This window comes from Mirounga angustirostris, unplaced genomic scaffold (genome assembly GCF_029215605.1).
Source record: "Mirounga angustirostris isolate CCGP_5_RB_7025 unplaced genomic scaffold, mMirAng1.0.hap1 SCAF_1, whole genome shotgun sequence".
Classification (NCBI taxonomy): Eukaryota; Metazoa; Chordata; class Mammalia; order Carnivora; family Phocidae; genus Mirounga; species Mirounga angustirostris.
Genome location: NW_026991709.1, coordinates 204,100,805 through 204,126,733, shown reverse-complemented (window position 1 = coordinate 204,126,733; position 25,929 = coordinate 204,100,805). Strand labels below are relative to the sequence as shown.

The 25,929-nt window shown below is 50.1% G+C and overlaps 2 protein-coding genes and 1 long non-coding RNA gene across 6 annotated transcripts in view; 1 reads left to right on the top strand and 2 right to left on the bottom strand.

The window, feature by feature from the left end:
* Positions 1-23,531, top strand: part of LOC135365647 (uncharacterized) — a 26,594-nt gene extending 3,063 nt beyond the window's left edge. For 2 of the 3 annotated variants that reach the window (XR_010413844.1, XR_010413842.1), the window contains 3 exons: positions 15,301-16,943; positions 17,821-17,978; positions 18,544-18,738. This is a non-coding gene — a long non-coding RNA (uncharacterized LOC135365647). The other variant, XR_010413843.1, reaches the window with a different exon arrangement.
* On the bottom strand, positions 1,066-20,965 carry SLC35E1 (solute carrier family 35 member E1). The gene is made up of 6 exons (XM_064598331.1): positions 20,548-20,965; positions 20,080-20,150; positions 17,847-17,984; positions 16,502-16,627; positions 4,608-4,853; positions 1,066-4,173 (listed from the first exon to the last, which is right to left on the bottom strand). Exons 1-6 carry the CDS (start codon positions 20,963-20,965, stop codon positions 3,943-3,945), a joined length of 1,230 nt encoding a protein of 409 aa, XP_064454401.1. The 3' UTR covers positions 1,066-3,942.
* Positions 22,408-25,929, bottom strand: part of MED26 (mediator complex subunit 26) — a 54,934-nt gene continuing 51,412 nt past the window's right edge. For both annotated transcript variants that reach the window (XM_064598325.1, XM_045862769.3), the window contains one exon: positions 22,408-25,929. In XM_064598325.1, coding sequence (XP_064454395.1) covers positions 24,277-25,929 — 1,653 coding nt within the window. In that variant the 3' untranslated portion in view covers positions 22,408-24,276.

Here is a 25,929-nt window from a genome sequence, read left to right as displayed (position 1 = left end):
AAATGAAAGGATACACCTCGGATGGCACTGGCTCATCTTACAAATATATGACAAAGGTGAGGCTAAACAAAACCGCTCACTTTATCTTGGCTGCTTTGCAGGGCAAAGGGCCCTGGCTTGGGGTCAGACACTCCTGGATTGCAGCCTTGCTCCATGGGCCGAGCGGGACCTTATTCCCATTTCCCTCTAGAATGGGGCTAATATCTCAGGTGCTGATGGTTAAATGAGATGTATGTAATACCAAGTATGCAGATAAAATATCCTGAGAATCCTAAGTGCAAATCAGAACATTCTGCTCCCCTCTGGACTTCCCTTAGCATGTTTCACATACCTCCAAAATAGCACCTATATACCACTTACTTAGTTACAGATCTCTAAATGAAGCCAAGCGTGCTCTGAGGCTTAGGTATTTCAGTTTCCTGTACTTGAAACATATTAAATGTCAGTAAATGATTGAACGAAAGGATTATGAATTAAGAGGATGTGGGCAGTTGTTTTAGCAGAAACTCCTACCCGTCAACTGCTACTGAAGGAAGTTCTGTTGGGACCTGGTTTCTGAGTCACATGGAGGGGGAAACGGGCTCTGGAGGCAGACTTACTGGGTGAGTCCAGGCAAGTGACACCCCCCCCCCCGGCCCGCCATGAGCCTCATTTTCAGCTGTAAAATAAAGTTAATAAAGCTTAAACAAAGGGATTATAATGATTGTGAGAAACCTCCCCACCCAGTGTGTTGGGCCTGCAGTAGGTCCTCAGTATTATCTAGTATTCCTCAGAAACAGGCTTCGTAAGCGTAGCTGCTACACCTTCTTGGGTTTTCCATGTTAATTCTGTTCAATAAAGGCATGTCATTAACTGCTGAGTTGTGATTCTAGTTTTATTCTACCATGTCATAAATTTACAAACCACACGTCCTAATTTTTGGCTCCGGAAAAAAATAAAAGGTTGCAGTTTACTCTGATGTGAGAATCAAGTTGGTTTGCTCTCTCTCTCATGTTTTGTTGCTGGGCACGCTGAAAACAGGGTCACTCAGAAAGACCCTTATTGGCAAATTAAGACCAGTCGTGATTCCCTGGAGACCATCGTTTATTTTTGGTAAATGCTATCAATGAATATACACACAGTATCATTCCCACAAAAGTCTATAGCATTTAAGTCTTAAAAACAGGTGACAGTTGAAAAAAATTAACTATTTTCAGTTTCTTGAATAATTTAATGTTCTGTCCCCTTAAGGCTGTGAGACCTTAAGGTATCCGGGCCTGGTTACGTCCCAGCAATAATAAAGGGCCTGTTCTATAATGTATGCCAAATACACAGCCAAATTCAGAAATCCCAAGTGCTTCTTCACTTCAACATACTTGGCTTCTCTCCTTTGTAAAAGGGGTTTGATTTTCCCTGTAACAAATGACTTAAAGTAAGGTGCTTAAAAAGTCCACACTGAGTCTCAAATAGTGAACAAACACTTCAGAAATGCCCTCTGAGCCTCAGTTTCCCCTTCTGTAAAATGAAGGAGTTGGGTTCGAGTTAGTATCGCAGGCAAGACCATACCATGGATGGGTAGACTAATTTGCTACCACAAACCCCAGCAGGGAGGAGGGTGAGGGGAACAGAGCTGCAAATGTGAATGTGGGAGTGGGGCGGGGTGGTGGACCAGGATCAAAGCGGCTGGAAAACTGGCCTTCAGGAGTTCAGTGTCAGCTCTGAACCTTCAAGTCTCAAAAGTATGTCTTTGTCTTTTGATCTGATGATTTGGTCTAATATGATTGTCTCATTCATTCCAGTGTATGTACTTGCTGTAGATTTATGTACAGAATTAAATACCCCATTTATTAATTTATAAACCGTAATAAAACCAGTCATTTCCCCTCACCAGCAGATCTTGCATTGGAAAAGGGAAACAAATTAATATACAAATTTTAGCAACATCAGAAATTTCATTAAACCTGAAAAGACATGTAAATTCATTTTGGAGTTCAATTATCTGTCCAAGGAATCAGTTACTATAATCACAAAGATAACTACTGTAATATCTTTGTGGTGCAAAATTATCCCCATTTGTTGCTATTCCCCAGTGAGAAAAGTTCAGCTACGGACCATAGAGCCTCTGGTGGAGGCACTCAGCAAGCTCTTTTCCCAGATCCCCTTTGGGATTTCTCCTTCCCGTTTTACACAGCAACTGTCTCAAAACTTGGGACCAAAGTAATTATAAAGCAAATAAACGGCACAGGGACCTGAGGCCAGTGGTGCATAAACTCAGGCCAGAAGGGGACCAGGTGACCACTCCAGGAACAGCCCATTCATAAGCTGACAAAGTAACAAAAACCAGGAGTCAATCATAAGCTATGGTACTTCCTCTGACGGGAAAATGCCTCACTCACCAGGAGGTAAAGGTGACCCACTGTCCCATCTGCTGCTCCCTCCAAGTGCCTATTCAAGAGGTAGGCACGGTGCTGAAGGAGGAAGGCAGACGTCACTGAAGACCCCACCAGCAGAGCCAGTGGTCCTCTCTGTGAGGGCAGGGTCCTCTTGTGATGCTGGGGAAGTTGGAGACCCTCACCTGAACCTCGGCACATGGGCTACCTGCTGGGGCCATGTAATTTTCCTGATTTGATTTATCCAAACCCAAACCACAGTTTGGTGCTCACCCCTTCTCCCCTTCACCAGGACATGATTCAGATCCTAACGCAAACACCACCAGATCAGGTCATGGAATCAAAGTGCTGTGGTCTTGTCTATTACACAACCTACTGAGATGATGTGCTTGATTCACTCGGCCTTCAGCAGCTGGGGCCATTAGAGAGGAGCTCGAAAACGCTTCATCGCTTCCTACTAAGGCTGAAATGTATCAAGACAGGCATCACCAGTAGGGAGCTTTTCTTGTTTTTAAACATTTTAAGAACAAAAAGGGTTTTCAATCCATAAGCCAGCCCTCCCTCATGCGTCCCCCCTACAGGGGACCGAGGCATAAATACAACTACAAAATATTCCCTAGAAAAATGCAAGATCCTCATGAAATGAACATCTCCCCACCAAACATCCTACTAAGTCATCACAGAAGTGGTGAAGACTCATCAGACAAGACAAAACGAGTATTACAGAAATAGAGCTCGAAACACTGACATGATTTCCTAATGCTCCTTCTGACAGCCGCGCAGTCACTTCCTCCTCGCTATCCCCAGAGAGGAGAGCCGCCCTGCTCCTCTGGCAAGGGAAGCGAGGGCACAGGAGTGCAACTGCCCTACCTCTGGGTCTGGATACACACCAGCTCTGACGTGCAGGTCAGAGAAGTAGGCTCCAAGAATTCAAGGCTAATTGCAGGAGCTTTTCTCTTTGGGACATTTGCCAGTAACTGCAAATGGCCATGGGGTTGACCGGAAACTTTGTTCTGGTCCATCTTTGTTGTCGGAGATGCTTTTGAGTAACTGGCGCTCCTCTGCTCCATGCCTGCCTCAGCCTGTCGACCTATCTGAGCAGCGGAATGAAAGAGGCTAGTCTGTCGCTCTCAAGCACCACCCTACAAGTCCCTTCCTTGGCGCCCAGGAAACCCTCTGGCCTGTCGGAGGTCTGCATCCACAGCGATCCGGCCTTTCCGGAGAGTTATCTGGAAATATTATCTGGAAAGCAGAACAGGAACTCTCAAATACATGACTTGGGGAATAAGTCCACAAAGAAAGGTAAAAACCTGGCCAAGATCGCCATACCAACACAGCCCTCAGATGACAGACTCCAGGAAGAAAGGGCCTGGAACGCCGGAGCTCGAGGGCAGTGGTCCTTACCACGGGGCAACGTCCTGCGGCCGCCAGGGGCCTGGGAAGCCCGGGGTCTGCTGATGGTTATGCACTGTCCCCTCGGCCGGGTTGTACATTCACTGGTTGTCAGAAGTTTCTGGTACTGCTAGGGAGTGGGGGGAAGGAGTCACACAATGGTACCGCCCTGCCCTCTAGACTACACGTCATAACGGTTCAAACTGTAGGAATTTGGGTAGCTCTGCCGGCTGTACTGGAAGTGATCTGTCAAGATGTTGTTGCGACCATACTGATAGTCCTCGTGCTGGGGAAAGAGGATGCCATTGTGAGGTTTTTCCAGGGGGCTCCGATGGTGTTCCTTACTGCTCAGGTCCCCCGTGGTGACTGGGAGGAGGTGCTTCCGGGCTTGCTGATTGGCATCGTACTTGGTCTGCAAGGTCAAGAGAGCAGTGAGACAGTTGGCTCCTTCCCTGGGGCCCGTGCACAGGGCAGAGGCGAGCAATTGGCAGCCGAGCAGCCCTTCGAGACCCACTGAAGCATTGACCCAGGCAGGCCTCAGGCATGGCTGGCCCTCCCTGTTAGCCACCCGTGTCTTCGCACTGGACCAAACAGAGCCTTCTCGAGACAGTGAAATCCCTGACAAAGCCTCCATGGACCCAAGAGCCACGAGCCACGGCTGGAGTATGACATGGGAAAAGGAAGGCCGGGCCGGGTAGGGCCACATCACCATAAACCAGTCTGTGACAAAGCTGGAGCTGTGGCCCCAGCCTCTTAGCTCCTGCCGCGGTCCCTTTCTTCTCCCCCCACCACCTCTTGGTGCCTCCCTGGGCCTCGAGGGGACAGCCTCCCCCACCCCAGACTCACTTTGTTGTACAGAAAGACCCCCAGGATGGCTGTCATCATGCCTAGGACGTTGGTGCTGGTGACTGGGTTTTGCAGCATGATCAGGGACACCGTGATGACCATGATTCTCTTGGTGGCATTGGCGACAGAGTAGCTCAGAGGGCTGATGAGGTTGAGGATGCTGAAGGCGATGACATTCTGGGCGAAGTTACAGAAGCCGCTGACAGCCAGGAGCAGAAGCGTCCAGGGCCACTGGGACACATAGGTCTGTAGAGACAGGGAAGCAAGAACAGTGCTGGGGTCACATGCCGGCCCTGGCAGAGGTGGTGCAGGGGCGCAGAGGGGCTGACTGGGGTCAGTGCTGGTGGGGAGCAGACCCAGCTGTGTGATGGGTAGTAACCGGTGCTTGATCCGCAAAACCTCTGACAGCCACGACACGGCACGCGTGGCACAATGCCGATGACAGCTTCATTCCTCCTGAGGATGAGGAGGCTCAAGAGGCGAAGGCAGGGGGCCCAAAGTGGGTAGAGCATGATGTGAACTGAAGCTTCCCTTGTCCCTAACAGCAAGGACTGGGAGCTCTGGGGTTAGCAGAGCAAGGTCTGCTTACTGGACGCTGTCTCAGTCCAGTCGAGCTGCTAGAACAAAATACCACAGCCTGGTGGGGGGGGGGGCACTTATAAACAATAGATATTTATTTCTCACAGTTCTGGAAGCTGGGAAGTCCAAGATCAAGGAGACTCAGTGTCTGGTGTGAGCTTCCCGGTTCATAGGCAGGGTCCGCTCACTGTGCCTTCTGTGGTGGAAGGGGTGAGAGAGCTCACTGGGGTCTCCTTTTATAAGGACACCAGTCCTCTTTGACGAGGGCTCCACCCTTAGCGCCTCCCAAAGGCCCCACCTCCTAATACCATCATCAACATAGAAATTTGGGCGGGGGGAGAAACAAAAACATTCTGGAGCAGACATAATGCCTTCTTAGAGGCCCTGGGGAGGCAGTCCCAGGGGGAGTATGCAAAGAACCTGGTAATACAAGAGCCCCGGGCTAGGGGCCAGAAGCCCTGGGTCTGCCCTGTCACTGGGACACCCCTCCCACCCCCACCCAAGCCACCTGACCTTTCAGATCACACTTTCTTCCCCTATGCAACAGAAGAGACTGAGCCCTGCTGAGCCCGCACAATGCTGCTGCTGGGAGGATCAAAAGGGATCTCTGCTGTGAAACTGCTTTAAAACAACCCCAACCCAAAAGCCAGGAGATGTTATCAAAACTTTAGTAACCATCTGACCCTCACCGGAATGAAGCATTCAGATTAAGGGGGCCCAGAAGTTAAGAACCCACAACTAGCAGACATCCTGACCACAGAACACCCACCCCCATCCCCCCGCCCAAGAGCCTGGGTTGATCCCAGAACAGGAAGGAGGCAACAGTCAGGTGGGTGCTGCCCTGGCCAGGCGGCCGGGGATGCCCAGCACTGAACATTTATGGACATCTGTTCAGGGCTGGGTACCAGAAGGCATGCGGCACCACTCCCATGCCTCCCCAGCTCCCACAGTCCCACCTCACTACCAGTCCTGGGGAACCAAGAGGCTGCTTTAGGGCCGGGCTGCCAGGCCAGTGGAACGACCTCAGGAGACAGTACACCAGACACGGACAGCTCCAGTGTCTGTCCTAGTCTGGAGTGCTGGGACAATCCCTGTGGCCCTGCGCTCTGAGGACAGAGCAGCCTCAAGACCCAGTGTGGCTCAGTCGCGGGAGCAAAGCCACAGCTGCTCGGTAGCACCTGCTTTTTGCATCCCAATTCTCAGGCTGCATTGGTATTGGCCACAGGAGGACACAGCCGGGTCCCTTCAGAAAGGTGGCATTTAGTGGCCCTGCCAGGATGGGAGCTGGAAGTCTTCGAATGGCTGCCTGATCCCACCTCCGCCACCCTCTGAGACGGAAGGATCACCAAGTACTCTCAGAGGAGAGCAAGATACACTTAGGTGACCTGCTCAAGGCCACCCTGACTTTTGCTCCTACTTGGGATAACAGCCTCTGTAAGGCTCGTGAGCCCACCAGCATGCTTTTGTGGTGAGCTGGCCTGTCTTCTCAGTCTTTCCCTGAGGTGACCGGTATGGACTTGGAAGCTATTTTTACGAACCAGCAGCTTGCATAGACATCTATCTTTCAGAAGAGGAACCCAGCCAATCCAGCTTTTTTTTTTTTTTTTAATTGACTTGGAATAAAGTTGTGTTTCTTCCTCACAGTGCATAATTCCATGTGTTTTAACACATGCACTGATTCACGCAGCCAGCACAATCGGGATTCAGAACCGCTCCGTCGTCACCCCAAAACATTCCCCCAGCCTTCTTTGTATGAATCCGCTCCCCCAATCCAAGCAACTACTGATGTGTTCTCCTTCACTCTAGTTTTGCCTTTTTTTTATTCCATTCTATTCTACTTTAGTAGGCTCCACGCCCAGTGTGGAGCTCAATGCAGAGCTTGAACTCACAACCCTGAGATCAAACCTGAGCTGACATCGAGAGTCAGATGCTTAACCAACTGAGCCACCCAGGAGCCCCTAGGCTTGTCTTTTAGAGATTGGCCTACAAGTGAATTGATACAGAATGGAATCTTCTCGGATGGGCTTCTTTCACTCAGCAATAATGCCTCCGCCATCCATCCAAGTTGTCATAAGGAGTAATAGCTGATGACTTCTTTTTATTGCCAAGTAATGTTCCATTGTATGAAGGTACTACAGTTGGGTTTTTTGTTGTTGTTGTTTTGTTTTGTTTTCCACTCACTTGTTGAAGGACACTTGGGTTGTGTCCAGTTTTTGGTGGTCATGAGGCCATGCGTAGAGTTGTTATGAACATTTGTGTATAGGCTTTTGTGGGAACCTGAGTTTCACTTTTCTAAAATTAACACCCAGAAGTGAGATTGCTGGGTCATACGGGTAAGTGTGTTTAACTTCAGAAGAAACTCCCAAATGTTTTCTAGAGTGGTTGTACCATTTTGTATTTGCTCCAACAATATATAAGAATTCTAGCTGTGCCTTATCCTTAACATGATACTGTATTTTTTTTTTTACTGTAGCCATTCTTTTTTTTTTTTTTTTTAGATTCTTATTTATTTATTTGACAGAGAGAGACACAGCGAGAGAGGGAACACAAGCAGGGGGAGTGGGAGAGGGAGAAGCAGGCTTCCCGTAGAGCAGGGAGCCTGATGCAGGGCTCGATCCCAGGACCCTGGAATCATGACCTGAGCCGAAGGCAGACGCCCAACGACTGAGCCACCCAGGTGCCCCTGTAGCCATTCTAATAGGTATGAAGTGGTACCTCATCATGCTTTTGTTCCTTCTAGTGACTAATGATGTTGAACATATTTCACTTGCCTATTTATATACCACCTGGACAAAATGGGAAAAAAGTCTGTTTAAAAGTCTTTTGCCCCAGGGCGCCTGGGTGGCTCAGTCGGTTAAGCGACTGCCTTCGGCTCAGGTCATGATCCCAGCGTCCTGGGATCGAGTCCCGCATCGGGCTCCCTGCTCTGCGGAGAGCCTGCTTCTCCCTCTCCCACTCCCCCTACTTGTGTTCCCTCTCTCGCTGTGTCTCTCTCTGTCAAATAAATAAATAGAATCTTTAAAAAAAAAAAGTCTTTTGCCCCTTTTTAAGTAAGTTGTTTTCTTACTACTGAGTTTTGAGAATTCTTTACATACTCAGAACGCAACTCCTCTATCATTTGTAAATATTTTCTCCCTGTTGGTAGCCTGTCTTTCCTTTCACTTAGTAGTGTCTTCACAGACCAAAAGTTTTAAATTTTGATGAAACTCCATTTACCAATTTTTTCTTTATGGACTTTGCTTTTGGTATAATGTTTAAGAACTAATTCCAAGTCATAAAGATCTTTTTTTTTTTTTTAAGATTTTATTTATTTATTTGTCAGAGAGAGAGCACAAGCAGCGGGGAGCAGCAGGCAGAGGGAGAAGCAGGCTCCCTGCTGAGCAAGGAGCCCGAGGCGGGACTCAATCCCAGGAACCTGGGATCATGACTTGAACCGAAGGCAGATGCCCAACTGACTGAGCCACCCAGGCGTCCCTCTCCTGTTTTTTTGTTTGTTTTTTTTCCTAAAGGTTATTATTTTAGCTCTTTAAAAAAATTTTTTTAAGTAGGCTCCACACCCAGCATGGAGCCCACTGTGGGGCTTGAACTCACAACCCTGCAGATCAAGACCTGAGCTGAGATCCAGAGTCGGATGCTCAACCTACTGAGCCATCCAGGCGACCCTATCATATTTGCTCTTACATTTAAGTCTAGAATGCACTATGAGTTAAGTTTTGTATAATGTGTGAGGTCTAAGTCAAGGCTCAGATTTTTGCATATCGATGTCTAATTGTTCTAATACCGTTTGTTAAAGAGACTTACCCTTTCTCCTTTGATTGCCTTTGAACCTCTGTCAAAAATCAATTATGCAGATTTGTGTATGTTTAGTTGCACACAATTCTGCTCCACTGATTTCTGTGTCTCTCCCTTCACCAGTATCTGTTCCTTTATGCTAAGTCTTAAAATTAAGTAATGTGATTCCTCCAAGTTTATTCTTTCTCAGACTTATTATGACTGTTCCAGTTTGCTTGTCTATGTAAATTTTCCAATCAGCTTTTCTATGTTAAAAAAATGTAATATGTATCTATCTACACACACACACTCACACACACACGCAGAGGCATACCTTGGCGATATTGCAGGTTTGGTTCCAGACCACTGCAATAAAGGAAATATTGCAATAAAGCAAGTCAAGTGAATTTTTTTGTTTCTCAGTGCATATTTGAGTTATGCTTACACTATACTGTCGTCCATTAAATGCACAATAGCATTATGTCTTAAAAAATGTGCACGCCTTAATTAAATCTACAGAACTTTATTACTCAAAAATGCTAACCATCATCTGAGCTTTCAGCGAGTCATAATCACTGATCACCATGACAAATACAATTATAATTAAGAAGTTTGAAAGGTTTGCGAGAATTACTAAAACACAACACAGAGACACAAAGTAAGCAAATGGTGTTGGAAAAAACGGCACCAATAGATTTCTTTGATGCAGGGTTGGCACAAACCTTCAATTTGTAAAAAAATGTAGTATCTGTGAAGTGTGATAAAGCTAAGCACAATAAAACAAAGTATGCCTGTATAGACTACCATATCTCAATTTTTTTCATCACCTTTTCCAAGGAAAAAAGTTAAATTCAAGCAATTATTTGTAATTAAATTAATGCTAGAGAATAAGATTTTGTTGGTTAGAGAAAATTTTATTTCTTCCTTTCAAATCTATTTCCTTTATTTCTTTTTCTTGTCCTATTGCACTGACCAGGATGGCAAGTATAATGTGGAATAGGCATATTGAGAGTGAACACCCTGAACTTATTCCTGAATTTAGCAGTAAAGCCTCCAGTCTTTCATCATTATGATGTTAGCTATAAATACCTTTGATTAGGTTGAAAGAGTTTCCTTCTATTTCTAGTTTGTTGACTTTTTTTTCATGAATGTTGGATTTTGTTGAATGCCTTTTCTGCATCAGTTGATATATGTGATTTTTCTGTTAGACTGTTACAGATTACATTGACTTTCAAATATTGAATTAGCCTTGCATTCTTGATTTAAGTCCCATTTTGTCGTAGTGTATTATGCTTTTTATACATTGCTAGTATTTTAATTTTATTTTATTTTAAGATTTTATTTAGTTATTTGACAGAGAGAGACACAGTGAGAGCTGGAACACAAGCAGGGGGAGTGGGAGAGGGAGAAGCAGGCTTCCCGCCGAGCAGGGAGCCCAACGCAGAGCTTGATCCCAGGACCCTGGGATCATGACCTGAGCCAAAGGCAGACGCTTAATGACTGAGCCACCCAGGTGCCCCACTAGTATTTTGTTAATGACTTTTGCCTCATTGACTGTGAGGAATACTGGTTTGTTGTATGGCCCAAAGTGTTCCCTTGTCTTCTGTTTTCTTTTTCTTTTTCTTTAAGTAGGTTTTTTTTTTTTTTTTTTAAGATTTTATTTTTTTGACAGAGAGAGAGGGAACACAAGCAGGGGGAGTGGGAGAGGGAGAAGCAGGCTTCCCGTGGAGCAGGGAGCCTGATGTGGGCTTGATCCCAGGACCCTGGGATCATGACTCCAGCAGGTGACTAAGCCACCCAGGTGCCCCTCATCTTCTGTTTTCTAGAGGAGACTGTACAGAATTGGTATTTATTTTTCCTTAAGTGTTTGGTAGAATTTGCCAGTAAAACCGTCTAGGCCTGATGATTTCTTTTTTTTTTTTTTTTAAAGATTTTATTTATTTATTTGAGAGAGAGAGAGAGAGAGAAAGAGCACAAGAGGGGGGAGCGGGAGAGGGAGAAGCAGACTCCCTGCTGAGCAGGTAGCCCGATGCGGGACTCGATCCCGGGACTCCAGGATCATGACCTGAGCCGAAGGCAGTCGCTTAACCAACTGAGCCACCCAGGCGCCCAGGCCTGATGATTTCTTTTTAGAAGGTTTTGAACTATGAATTCCATTTCCTTAATAGCTATGGGACTACTTAGGTTTATCTATTTCATCTTGGGTGGGTGAGTTTTGGTAGTCTGTGGTTTATGAAGAATTGGTCTATTTCATCTATGTTGTTGAATTTATGTATATAGAGTGGTCAGTAGTGTTCTCATCATTTTAATGTCTGTGAAGTCTATAGTGATATTCCCTCTCTCACTCCTGATATTTGTAACGTCTTCTTCTCCTTCTCCTCCTTTTTTTGGGGGGTGGGGGGTCAGTTTTGCCTCAGTTGAAAATATTTTGTTTCTCTTGAAGCTTCCTCTTTGGCCCGTGGATTATTTAGAAATATGTTGCTTCATTTCCAAATGTTTGGAGATTTTCCTGTTACCTTTCTGTTATTGTGGTCTGAGTATATACTTAGTATGTTTTCCGATCTTTTGTTAAAGTTCGTTTTATGACACAGAACATGGTCTATCTTGGTGAATGTTCCATGAATACTGAAAAAAATGACTATTATGCTATTGTTGGTAGGATGTTCTATAAATGTCAGTGAAATAGATATCCAGTTGGTTGATGATATTCCGTTCTTTATTCTTGCTGATGTTTTATAATTCTGTTGGTTCTGGAGATTCTATATTGCTGGATATAAAATTATGTGTTAATAGTTTCAGTACTCTAAAAATGTTATTTCACCTCTTTCTGGTGTTCATGGTTTCTTTCTTTCTTTTTTTTTAAAGATTTTATTTATTTATTTGACAGAGACGCAGTGAGAGAGGGAACACAAGCAGGGGGAGTGGGAAAGGGAGAAGCAGGCCTCCCGCGGAGCAGGGAGCCTGACACGGGGCTCGATCCCAGGACCCCGGGATCATGACCTGAGCCGAAGGCAGACGCTTAATGACTGAGCCACCGAGGCGCCTCTCTTTTTTTTTAATTAAAGATTTATTTATTTCAGAGAGAGAGCAAGCAAGCAGGGGGAGGGGCAGAGAGAGAGAATCCTGAAGCAGACTCCTCACTGAGTGCAGAGCCCAACACAGGACTCAGTCCTAGGACCCTGAGATCACGACCTGAGCCGAAACCAAGCATAGGCTGCCCAGCCTATTGTGCCATCCAGGTGCCCCTGGTGTTCATGGTTTCTAATGAGAAATCCACAGTCATTCAAACTGCTCTTCTCCTATAACTAATGCATCATTTTTCTCTGACTGCTTCCAGATTTTTTGCTCGTTTGTGTTTTAATCTTTTTTCTCTCTGTGGGTCAAACTGGGTAATTTCTCTTGATCTATCTTCAAGTTATTGACTTCCCTCTGTCATCTCCATTCTCCTATTGAGTCCATCCAGTGACTTTTTGTTACTGTTTCTAAATTTACAAAATTTCCATTTGTTTCTATTTTTCATTCTTCCCATTTGTTTCAAGAGTATTCACCCTTACCTCTTTTTTAAAAAAAGTTTTTTAAAGATTTTTATTTATTTGAGAGAGAGTGAGAGCAATCACAAGTAGGGGTAAGGGTAGAGAGAGAAGCAGACTCAATCCCAGGACCCTGGGATCATGACATGAGCCGAAGGCAGACGCTTAACCAACTGAGCCACCCATGCGCCCTCACCCTTACCTCTTGGGACAATATTATAATCGTTGCTTTCAAGTCTTTGTTCAATAATTCCAAAATCTGTGTCATTTAAGTGTTGGCATCTGCTATCTTCTCCTACAAGACTTGAAATATTCACAGTTCTTCATATGCCAAGTAATTTTGGATTATACCCTGGACATTTAGAATATTATGTTGTAAGACTGTAGCTCTTAATTTAAATCCTTTATGGAATGTTGATATTTTGTTGTAGTAGACTCAGTTGGGTTTAGACTACAAGCTTGACCAGCCTTCTGTGGGTTGGGGTTCCACTGTGAGTTCTGTTTTCAAAGACTTTCTGGTGGTATGTGGCTCCATCCTGAGTGTGCACTACCCAGTGGTCAGTCTAGGTTCGTGGCAGTAGTCTACCCCATAGTTCAGTTTCAAAGGCTTGGTATGCTATTAGGATGAGATCCTCATATGTGCAGCCCACGGGTGAGCCTAGGACTTTAGGATGTTTTCTGAGGTCACTTTCCCAAGTTCCTCCCTCTCCATGAGTACCTCGGTACCTGCCATTTCTTAGAGTTCTCCCTTTCAGTCCTCTAATCAGAGAGCTGGGGCTTAATTACCCCACTCTGCTGTGTCCTTCCTACAACTGCACCTCCACTTGGGACCAAGCAGTGGGCGGATAAAAAGAGAAAAATACTCAGTGGGGACTAATCCCACTCTCTGACCGCAGAGGGAGGTGGCCCTCACTCAGCATCTCAGGTGCTGTGGGACCCTGCTGCCACCACCACCACAGCATTGCCAGGGGCCTGGGACACAAGAGAACCAAGAAACAAAAATTACAGAAATCCCCAACAGGGCATTTCCCCTACTCTGAGTGTCAGGAATCCCCTTTCCCATTCCCTGATCCAGAAGGAGAGGGCTTCTGGCTCTGTCTCACCCAGTGCCCACTTCTGCATTTCGGGCTGCGTCCAGTCCAGGGGGAACACACAGGAGGCAAAAGAGAGGCAAACTGACTGCTGACTCAGCACCACTCCGAAATCTTGTCTTCAACCCCAGCCTGTCCGCTGCCCTTTACTTTCAGGTTCTCAAATAGCTGCTTTACTCATCCTGTCCAAGCTTTAAAACCAGGCCACCTGCTCAGAGTCTAGCGATCCCCGCCCAGCTTCAGCCAGGCCGTCAGCAGAGGGGCTGCGTGTGTGGAGGAACTACCCACTGGAGCCTCTGATTCTTGGTAATGCGGCGCATCATCCTCTAGGAGATGCTCTCCTATCTGACCCTTCCCCCTACCACTACAAAGCACAGGACCGGGAGAGTTTAGCCAAATGACCTGGCATCTGTGTGGGAGACACGGGGCAGAGAGGAGGAGCCCAGAGATGGGCACCCTGCCTTCAGACTGCAGCACCATCAAACAGTGCGTGCTCCTACGGCTGCTATCAGAGCGCAGAAGGGCCCCATGAAGGTAAAAAGTATCTATGGCCTCAAGAAAGGGAACAGGTTACTAAAGGGATTCCAAAGAAGGTAATCACTAGAACAAAACTAAAAAATGTCCTAAATACAAATAAAAACAAAGTGCCCAGAGCACACCCCGTAGGTACGTATTTGTGTGCATGTATTCATATAGACACCAAGGAGCTGTAACATAGGATGGAATAAGAGAATTGACACCAAAACTATCAGCAATATTCTGCAGTCAGTAAAAAGAATGGGAAAGACCTAAATATAAATATGTTAATAGGGAGTGATCCCCAGAGAATGTCTGAGGGAAAACAGCAAGGTGCTCTTTTCTATCTAAAAAGTTACTTTTTGTGTAAGGAGCAGAAAGGTAGGAATATATACAGATTTGCTTACACTTGCCAAAAAAAACACTGAAACCAAGAGCATAAAAATGACTACCTATCGGGGAGGGACAAGAAAGGGGGGAGGTGACAGGGACTGAAGCCAGACTTTGACAAACTTTCTCATATCATCTGGCTTTGAAATATAAAGGTCTGATAAATTCGGTGTGGAAAAGAAAAGCAATGCCTAAAAATGGAAAATAAATGGAATGAAAAGAACCCAACTGGGCAAGTTGGTGATACAGGCACACTGTGAAAACAATTATTTCCGTTGCCCTTAGAACAGAGCATTCCAGGGGCGCCTGGGTGGCACAGTCATTGAAGCATCCAACTCTGGATTTCAACTCGGGTCATGATCTCAGGGTCCTGGGACCGAGCCCCGAGTCAGGCTCCGCCGGGCTCAGCGTGGAGTCGGCCTGGGATTCTCCGTCTCCCTCTGCCCCTCCCCCTGCTCGTGCTCTCTACCTTCCTCCAAAATTTAAAAAAAAAAGAGAGAACACAGTATTCCAACTGTACATCTTTAGCGGAACATGTCCTAAGGACAAATAGAGCAGCAAAGAAACCTTAAACTTCTCTCAGTATCCTACCCGCACTTGTCCCATGGGGATTCTCACTCTGCAGTGATTATGCGTGTGTTCAGTAGAATCCCGTACATGAATAGTTGGGGTGGGATAAACAAAGAACGAATGTGGCAAGGAACCAAGTGTACTAGAGAAGATATAAATTTAAAAATCACAGCAGTTGTCTAAGTCCTGTAATGTTAAACTGGCATTGGAATGAATTGGTGTGAACTCTCCCCTCTGCCCCAATAGGACTTTCCTAGCTTGTCACCGCAAAGACTCAGAAGCAAGGCCGACCCCACAGCAGTGAGCACACACGGCGCTCAGGCTGTGTCTCCGGACAGCACTCTCTATTACAAGCAACCCGAGTTTCTGAAAGAGTGGATGACTACAGGTCTGGAACAGGAGAGGCGCAAGATAAGAAAGAACATCCTGCTGGACCAAAAGCTACCGAAGGCTGACCTGTGCTGTCGAAAAGACAGGGAGCCAATGGGAAGGACGCCATTGACCTGGACAGGATAATTTGAATATGAAAAGAGTAAGATATGCAACTGACACAGGAGTCCACAATGATATTGGAAAAAAAAAAAATAGAAGGACCCTCCTTCACCCTTCCCCCTCCACAAACCAAACCCCCCCCCCCGACAACTCACTAGTTAACATTTGCAGTAAGCTAGAACTTCTCTCTGAAAATTGGTAATTGAAAAAAAAAGAGAAGCACTGAACTTTCATATACTTCAAGGTAACAAATGAGTCCTGATCGATGCTGGAAAGTTCTTTGCAGAAAACTTACAGTTGATCAATACAGAAAGGAAGCAAGAACAGAGCCAGTCTCCCCAACTGGAGCCTGGAGATAATGTGCACTATGCCTACAGGTGGTGCTGAGGATCGAAGACCGAGGTCAAGAACTCCATCAGGCCTCACTGAGCCCTGATATACATTTACTCCCCTCTCTGTAACTCAGGCTTGGAAAAACCACACGCACCTTCTCCTTATCACTGTCACACTGCGTGTGAGTTTCTAGTGCGTTGTCTGGAGGCTGGCCCTGCAGGTGGTGGGAAGATTCTCTTTCCTGTGCTCGGAGAGCCAAGGATCCCTCCACAGTAACGGGAGTATGGGCGGAGAGGACACCGAGAAAGGGATCCAGCAACGCAAGCGCAGTGTGGACAAGTCGAAGTGAGACCTGAACCAGACTATCAGGACAGGAGTCGCCCACGCTGGCATTTCTCAGCAGCTGTCGACACCTGAGACCTAGCCTGCTGGAGGAGGAAATGCAAAGGAAGCCGACTTCCTTGACTGCATGAGAAATGAGTCATGACAAAGCTGAGTGTTAAAGGGCTGGCTGCGAGGGGCCCCAGATGTCCCAAAGTCAACACAGGTGTAACTCCCCGACAAAGCAACCAATCTGGAACTAATCAAGACAAGGGTGTGTTCACCGCGCTGGCCAACTCACCAGGTCGCTGCTGACTAGGAAAGCTGAAAGGTCCACCAGGACCCACGTGGGGATCATAAAAAAGACAGCGTGGCAGCCCAAGATGTTCAGGAGCCGGAGATGGTGGATCCGTGAATCTCTCAATACCTAAAGAAAGAAAAACCTTCTTAACGGCCAGTTGAAACTCTTAAGTGGCAAGAAGGGCTCCAGTTATCCAGGTCCCAAACACAGTGACTGTACATGAGCCCTGACATCCGATCTTGACCACCAAACCTACAAGTGCACCTGCAATGAGACAAAAATGCCCCAGACAAATAATGAAGGACTGAGAAATGAAAAAACCCAGCAACACTCAGTCCTGGTGAAGCTGCAGTGAAACAGGCACTCTGAAATCCCGCTGGTTTACGTCTACATTGGCATACAGCTGTTCGAGAATACAACCAGGCCAAGTGTATCAGGAGCCGTAAGTATCTCATACACTCCGACCCAAGAACGGTAAGCCTATGTAGGGAAATAACTTGACAGACAGGAAAACATTATGCACAGAGATGTTCATTACTGCATTACTTATTTTTTTTTTTGAAAGATTTTATTTATCTGAGAGACAGGGTGAGAGAGAGAAAAGGAGGAGTGGGAGGGGCAGAGAGAGAGGGAGAAGCAGACTTCCCGCGGAGCAGGGAGCCCAGATGCGGGGCTCGATCCCAGGACTCGGGGATCATGACCCGAGCCGAAGGCAGACGCTTCACCGACTGAGCCACCCAGGTGCCCGCCCCCCTACGCCCCGTTACTGCATTACGTATGAGGAAGAGTTGGAAACAGTCTGCACTGCAGTAGGGAAACTGACTGCATTGACTGTGGTGTCAGAAAGAGTGTGTGTTACAGGATTTAGAGGAGTATTTTTTAAAGATATGGGAGAATGTTATAAATAGTAAATGAACAAAGCAAAATTTTGAAATGTATAATATTACAACTCTAGAAACTCTGCGAAAAAGACCCCTAACATTAATAGCAGTTCTCTTTAAGGGACACTACTGTGACTTTACTCAGCACGGGACCACCTGGGCAGGGGGCCGGTCTCTACTATTACTCATCTCCTGCACCCACCCTGGTGCCTGAAAACATAGTAGATGCTCAGGAAGTTTTCTGATTTTGGGGGGAGGGGGGCCTTTCTCTATTTTTTCACACTGAGCATATGCTAATTTTATAATAGGAAACAAACTCTTGAAAAAAATGAAACAACAAATACAAAACCAGTAGAAGGGCACCATGATTTTTTTCTCGTTCCAACACCACAGAAATCCCTATTGACCACTCTCTCATCCGTGCCACCCCCCAATCAGACATTTCCCAGATGGTGCCCAAATACCTTTTTGGAGAAAATATTCTGAAGCGAGAAGCACAGTGTGGCAGCGAGGGCACTGATGAGCCCCCACATGTCGAAGGACAGCTCGGTGACGGTGGCCAGCAGGACGCCGCTGATGATGGGGATGAGTGACAGGTACACCTGCGGGAGGAGGGCAGGAGGGGCTGAGGGCCGGAGTTGAGCCAGGCTGCCCGACACAGATGCGTGGAGGAAAGCCTCGGCTGTTCTCCCCTCCCTCAGCAAAGGGACCCCACCTACCCCCTGGTCAACAGTGTTAGCTGTGGCAGCGATGCTGGAGGGGCGCAGGGGGTGGGGCAGACGGGGCAGCGTCCCTGGGGGCAGGGCTGTGTCACTGTGCGCAGCCCCACTCCCTTCACAGTCACTTCTCAGGGCCACAAACGGGAGCTGGCCCTAACAGCTCCATCCAGCTGCTGCCACCAACACACCAAAGTCTAAAACCCCGATCGTCCGAGAGGCTGGCCAGGGCCGGTCTCTTCCAACAGGCAGTTACCCTTGGCTGGGACACTCCCTCTATGCCTTTTCTGGCTAGAGACCTCCTTCCCCTCTCAGGTCTCAGTTCACAGACCAGGAGAACTTTCATCTCTCCCCGCAAGACCCCATCAGGTCCCTGTGCTGTGTGTTCTGGGGCGGTGTTCTCCACCCACTAAAAGGGCCCATCTGCGTCCCTGTGCTCTTTTAGCGCAGGTCCTTGTTCACTGCTCTGTCCTGTGGCGGTGCACTGGCTGAAGGAAGAGTAGTGCCGTGACAAGAGGCTTTCTAGAAGGTCCAAGCGTTCCAGGGCCTAGCGTATGCAATGGTTCCTGAGCTCGGGCGGCTAAATGGCTCCAAACTTCCAGAGAAATAGGATCCATTTTTGACATCTAGCTTTTCTGACTCCCAGCTCACCCTCCTCCTACAAAGGACACTTGAAAGCACTGCAGAAATTTTAGGAGGGGTTGGCGAGGCTTCTCATCCAACCCTGGAGGAAAAAGCAAGGGCTCTGGACTGGAGAGGGGGGGCTCAATTCTAGCTCCCCCACCACTGGCTGTGGGCCTCAGGCACTTGACTTACCCCTTATGTCCCATTTCTTCGGCTGAGATCAAGAATGACAATTACCTACCTGCCTTATCTGTCTCATAGGGTGGGTCCATACATATTCTGCCTTTATCATTAGTCTTTGCCTAGGCCATTCCTCAGTCCCTCCTCACTAAGGTGCCAGCTCCTTGCCCAAGCGGGGTACAATGTCCTATACAACGGGGAAACCTGATAAACATGATGTGATATCGAGTGATGAAGCTGCACACCTCCGGGGCAACTCCGACCCAGGGAGACAAGTCGCACCTGACATCGCCCTGAGGGTGGGCTACAGAGCACACCCAGGTCTTGCAGAGAAAAAGACAGACTGAAACAAAAAATCAGCCAGAGGTGGCCCAATTTCCATAAGCCGATCCAGGGCAACGCCACTCTGGGTTACATAAAATACAGGATGCCAGAAACTAAGCACGTAAAAAAGAAGTGCTCTGTCCAGCATGAAATGGATTCCAGCTGGGACAACAGCAGTCCCACTTCCACTTAAGGACACGGAGCAAGGCTGTCTCTGGCTGAAGCCACAGCTTCTCTCGCCCCAAGCCAGGAAATACCCTGGCTTGGCATCTTGAACAGACTCTGGATTGTGCCCAAAGCATCTTCCTTATGCAGTCCTAGGCTCTGAGCGTTGCTTTTACTTCCATTCCCAGACACAATTCCTGGTGGTTTTTATTTCGAAGACTTTGCTGGATTTTGCCAAAATCAGACTGTTTTGACTGGCAATCTCACTTCTGACCCCAAAAGTCCCCAACCTGACCGCTGTCACTTGCAAAGAAGTGAAACTTTGTCAGAGTTCCAGCAAGGCGTCAGATGTTCTATCCCTAGTCCCCCTGGAGGGGCACGTGGTGCCTGGTCATGATGGGACCAAGTCATTGCCTATCAGCAACCACACTCAGGGAATCAAAACATGAAGGCAAGTTGGACCTGAGAGGGACAGGAGCGTACCTGAGACCACAGACCAGAAGCAACTCAGGGACACACACCAGTGCCTCCAAAGCGATTACAGAACATTAGCAATAAAAGGCCACCAGAAGCCTCTAAGCTGACTTCCTGATTTGAGAGGAAGCCAGGAGCCTGGACCACGTCACCAGCTGGGCACCAGCCAGGAAGCCCTTGGGGCCCCCACCTGCCCAGAACCCTCCTGGGTTACCTTGGTGCTCTGCTTCTCCTTCATGATGATCCGGGACAGGAGAACCACCCAGATGGGCATGGTGGCCTTGACTGTAAAGAGAGGCAAGGGGCTCTCAGGGAGCCGCCCCAGTCCCCGAACCCACCCTGGGACCCTGTCCCAACTCCACTAGTGCGATGGGAGGGCTTGGCAGCCCTTCCATCCTCCTCAGCCCTTCTGCGGGGCTTCCCCCCAACCCAACAGTTGTGATTCGCCCTGCTCAGCTCCCAGCCCTCTTTTTCAGCCACTTCCCTCCCCAAAACCCTTGTGCGAGTCCCCGCCCCCCCCCCCCCGCCCGCTAAAAGCCTTGTTGGCCCCCAGCGCCTTCCTGACAGAAGTTGACTTCTCAGGCCGTCGGGCCGCAACCCGGCCAGCGTACTCCTATCCAAGCGCCGAAACCCCGGGTGGCGCGTCCGGGCCGCCGCCCCCCAGGCCGGCCGCGACACCCACCGGTGTGCGCGTAGGACACTGGCACCTTCCAGATGCTGACGTGCGCTGACACGGACGCGAAGTACTTGCCGAACGCGAGTGGCAGCACGTAGCGCGGGTAGAAGCGCGGCGGCAGCAGCGGGCCGGGAGACGGATGCGGCCCGAGCCCAGGGCCCGAGACTGGGGGCGCGGGGGGCACGCGCCAGGCGCGCAGCAGCGGCGGGAGCCCCGCGCACAGCGCCAGGATGTGGCACAGAGACACGGTCACGGGGAACGGGAAGGCGCTCAGGATCACCTTGTTGACCACGTTACCACCCGCGCTCAGCGCGTACCACAGCAGGCACAGCGCTGCCACCCGCGCGCCCTCGCGCGCCCCGCCGCCGCCGCCCGCCGCTCCCGGGCCCCCCGCGCCCGCACCCACCGCCGCCGCCGCCGCCATCCTGCCCGAGCGGCCACCTCTTCCCGCCCGTCCGACGGCCCGACGCCGGGCGGGGGCGGGGCCGAGTAGGGGCGGGCACGCCGGCCAACGCCGCTCCCCATTGGTCGCTGCTGCCTCGCGTCACCGCCTCGCGCCGGCGGACGCGCCCGCCACCACGTAGCGGGCGCAGGCCCCGCCCCTCTGGTGGATTTCCGGCCGGGGCGGTGCCTATCGCGGAAGCGGAAGGTGGAGAAGCGGAGACTTGCCTAGCGGGGTTTCCCCGGCGGAGGGTTGGCCTGCAGGACCCTGGAGCCGCGGCTCGAGCTGAGTGGCCAGAAGTGCAAAGGCCCTGTCTCGTCGGCGTCTGTGAGCGGGCCATCGAGCTCGGGAGTCAGACCTCGATTCCCACGCTACATCGGCGTCCTCCAACCATACTCCCGATGGGCGGGCGACGGCGGACACCAAGGATAAAAGACCAGACCTTTTCGGAAAAGAAACCAAATTGTGAAAAGCTTTCCATAGGCTAAGTTTTTTCTGCAAAAACACGGGAGGGACTTCCATGGCCGGACTCCAACAGAAGGGCTAGCCCGGAGCGCCCGGTCTCTGGGGGCTTGTTCTGGGAACCACTGCGACGTGTACTGTGCGGTAGGTGTATGACCATCTCCATTTCACAGACGGACAGACCGAAGCCCAGAGAAGGGAGGCGACTTGGCTCGGGTCCCCTGGCCAATTCGGGAGCCGTGGCCATGGTAGCCTACTCCCGCACCTGTCTCCAGGGCTCTTGCAGGCGGGAGAGGTTGCCGGGCCCTGACTGCTGATGCCCAAGGCCAGGATAGAGCAGCCCCAGACCCCAGCGGAGGAAGACAAGATGGTGTTTTCAGCGAGATGGTTTTATACTAAAGGACTTTGATTTGTTCCAAAAATCATGTACGGACAACTTTTGGGGGGAAGGGGTGGGGGTTAAGATGCCCTTTTACAATGTCTTTACTTGGCAAATTAGAAAGTGGCAACCCACTGATTTCAAAAATGTGGGAGGGAAATCTTAAGTTTGTGTTCTCAAAAGCAGGCAGTATCTTTATGCTGGGGCTTACTGGATACTTAGACGCAGAAGTGGTCCTTCAGGTGGGGGCAGGGAGCAGGGACCTGTCCTAAAGTCCGGGTCTGAGAAAAGGAGATGCTCATAAGATGCCAACCTGTATCCTAGTATATTCCAGCTGTGCTTACGACCCTTTGTCACAGAGTAAGTCACTTCCTGGGGACACCCACACAGCAGCAGGGCTGGCCCACATTACAGGCACAGTGGATTTAGGAAAGTAATTAGTTATTCCATAGCACAAAGGGTTCTACTGACATGCTCCCCCCCCTTTTTTTTTTGGCTTAAACTCTGTTTAACTTATCCTCACAGCTCTGGAATAAGCACTTTCATCTCCCAGATAGAGACATGTGTATGAGTGAAGTGATTATCTTAGAGCCATACAGCTCATAGATGGCAGGTCCAGAGTCCAACCTCAGCCTGTCCTCAAAGCCACTTCATCCACTGCCCTTATCTTAGGGTGGGTGTGTCTTGCACTAACACCATGTCAGAAATCCCTGCTGCTTCTGAAATTGTGGTTCTGGGCTGACTCAATGGTTCTGGACCCCCTGGTTCGCCCTATGGGACGTTTAACCAACTGAGCCACCCAGGTATCCTAGGACTGTCCCTCTTAAGGGGTAGCTGCTTCCTCATCTGTGAAATGAAGTAGGTACATCCAACATGACCTATTCTGGACTGAAAAATTTTGAAAACCATAGTCTTAGCTGACGGTTTCAGGGGTGAGGGAGAAGGAAGTATTATCACTTTTATAGTCAAGGCAGAAAGTTATTTTTTAAAAACAGCACCTATCAGATACTGAGACAGCCCCAGGCCTGCATGGGGAGCTAGCAGCCTGGGGCCAGAGCCAAGGGATGCAGTGCCAGGCGTGGCTCTGGGCCATGCCCTGTAGAAGCTAGATACTTTGTGGGGTAAAACCAGGTTACCAAGACTTGGGACATGGAACCCCTTTGGAGGGCTTCTTTCTCTGGGGCAGATGGGGTAACGTTCCTTCATGTGGACCTTCAGTCTCTGTCACCCAAAGCTAGTAGGTGACCCCGGCGGCGGAAGAGGCAACATGGCCCTGAATGAGTGAAAGGCAGGTGGAGGTCAGTTTTCATGCAGAACACTAATAGGCTGGCTTGGCCACTTTGCCCTGCCCACCTCCCTGCAGTCCAGCAATGGAGCCCAAACCTCAGACACGAAAGGCTGATTATGACTGTAAGGGACCAAATTAGTAACGATTCTGAGACTGGTTTGTGCAAATGGTTTTTTTTTTTTTTATTTCCACATTTATATCACAAGGTGTCCACTTACTGGACCAAATAGCAAAGTTGCTCCCTTCTGCGTCTTGAGAACACAGAAGTCTAGGTACTGTACATTCACTAAGGCTCCTTGTTTTTGCAGATCGCGTTTATGACAAATAACCATAAGGCAAACGAATCTAAAGGAATGGTTATGAGTGTTTCCAGCGTACAGACAGGTCTCCTCTTGCCCAACAATACAGCTTACACACCAGTAGCACCCGCGGTTACTTTTGTGTTTTTTGGGAGGGGACTCTAGAAAGGTGAGATTTTCAAGATATGTGCAGGAAGGGGAGGGGGAAACTTTGAAAAGGTAGAAAGGAAAATTACTTGGCTGGTGGTCAATGGAAGAGGGGGATAAAATAAACTAGAAAACTTAGATTTTTGCAGCATTTTTTTCAAAACTGGGTTTTAACCGAAACCAGATGAGAACGTGTGGATGCCCACGGAGCGCAGGGCGTACTGGCTGGCCAGCCGGGGTGCGCGCAGAGGCCGAGGTGTGGGCACAGCCCCTGCCTCAGACACTCAGGGCCAAATTTAAACAAGGAAAATGCAGAGAGATGAGCTGCGTGCTTCTGTTGCTGTTTAAAGGTAACCTCTCCCCCAGGTTGTCTGTGCCTGCCTGCCACTGAGGTCCCAGCTCACGGGTGCTGGGAAGTGTCCGCACCTCTTCCGGGGTGGGGAACTAACGCTTTTTATAGCTGGTTTGCTATAGAGTTCTGAACTCACTGTGCCGGCCTTCCTTCCACACGGTCCTTCCTTTGCAATTTTGTTAGTAAACTGGTAGCAGCATTTCACAAAAGAAGGAGAATTTTGAGGGAAGAGCACGGAGAGGCCTCGAGACTCCCGCCCCCTCCCTCCCGGCCCGGCCCGGGCTCCCCGGATTCCCAACCGCCGGAGGCTGCCCGGCTGCCACGCCAACTGCAAGGTGGGAATGCACTTAGAGGCCGACAGGCTGCTCAGTCCAAGCAGACATAAGGCAGAATGTTCAACCGCCCGTCGTCCCCATGCGGGTCGAGCGATATGCACTGCGTCCAGTCATACCAGTTACCCTGTGTGTCCTGACACCCGTTCACCCCTGGCCACTGGTGGGCCTGGATTCTGTCCAGGTCGTCCTGCGTGACCTCGCGGTTCAGCCCCGGGAGGTCCGAGGGCGCGCTGTGAGGCACCAGCACGTGCGGCTTCCGGGCCCCGCGCCGGGTGCTCTCCTCCTGCTTCAGGTACTCAGACATGAAGTGGTGAGCCCCTGGGGTCTGGGCGCCTGATGACGAGAGCAGGCTGCTCTGCCGGCTCAGGTAGGACTGGATGATCTCGTTGCGCGACAGCTCCTTCCAGTTCGTCTGTTCAAAAGGGCTCTGCACGCTGGCCTTGGCCTCGGGCTTGTCCAGCTCTGTCCTGGGCTGCTCTGTGTGCACGGGGCTGTCAGCCCGCACTGGCTCTTTCTGGGTCAGAGGTTTGATCTGTCTGGTCATGGGGTCAAAGGTGAGCTTCCGCTCTTTTAACCGGACGGGCTTGACACCCGCCTCCGCCACCTGCCCATCCAAGTTCACCGTGTAGTCACGAGGCCGGTACCTCTTCTTCTTTTTGCTGTCCGAGCCACCAGACGAGGCGGCGTCGCTGTCCGCCTTGGAGGAGTCCGGGGAAAAGCCCGCCCGGGGAAGGAGGGGCTCGGCCGGGGGCAGCCCCCCCTTGCAGCCCTGCCCTGCCAGCCGCTGGTGGCCCTCCGGCTGCTCCAGCCAGCGCACCGGGCTCTCGGCACTGGGCAGCAGCTCGAGCCGCCTGACGGGTGGTGTGGACGGCCGAGCCGGGGGAAGCGGCGATGGCACCTGCGTGGCCTCAAGCGCCTGGGGCCGTGGAGAGGGGCTGGCCAGGGAGCCCTTGGGGGTGTACGGGCTCCGCTGCCGGGCAAAGGAGCCCTCGTGCCGTGAGTTCCGGGGACTGAGAGAGCAGCGAGGCGGCCCCTTGGGGTGGGGGGGCCCCGGAGTCTCGTCCACCCGGTCCAGCTGCTGTAGCACCGCAGCCTTTGTCTGCAAGCAGGGGCCCGGGGGCTTGCCCAGGCCCGGGGAGCTGGTGTGCGGCCGCACAGCATTCACGGGAATCTTGCCGCTGTGCTTGTCGCTGTCGCCGTGCTCCAGGCGGCTGCCCTCGGGGCCCGCGTGCCCGCTGCCGTCCAGGGCGCCAGGGAAGCTCTCGGGGCTCCCGCCGATCCCGTTGGTGGGGAGGGGGGATGAGTTGGGTACCAGGGAGTCATGGCTGGCTTTGGAGACCTTGGGAGGTGGCCCAGGGTGGCCGAGGTCACGCTGATCTCCCCGGCGCTTGCGGCTACCCAGCCTGTCCAGCCGCTGTCCAGGCAGCCTCTGGATGTCATTGCGGTTCTTCAGCTCATGGATGCTCTTGGGCGCGCCGGCCGCTCCCCCCTCCGGCCGGCAGTTGTGAGCGCCCCCGTTGGCAGAGCCGGTGCTGCCCGCCAGCCCTCGCAGCGCCGCCTCATTCTGGTGCACGGGCTCGATGAGCTTCTGCCAGCTCCGCAGCAGCTTCTTGGCCCGCTTGGCGAGCTCCTCGTTCTTCGTTTTCTTGCGGACGTCGTTGATGAGCTTCCCAAGTCGAGTTTC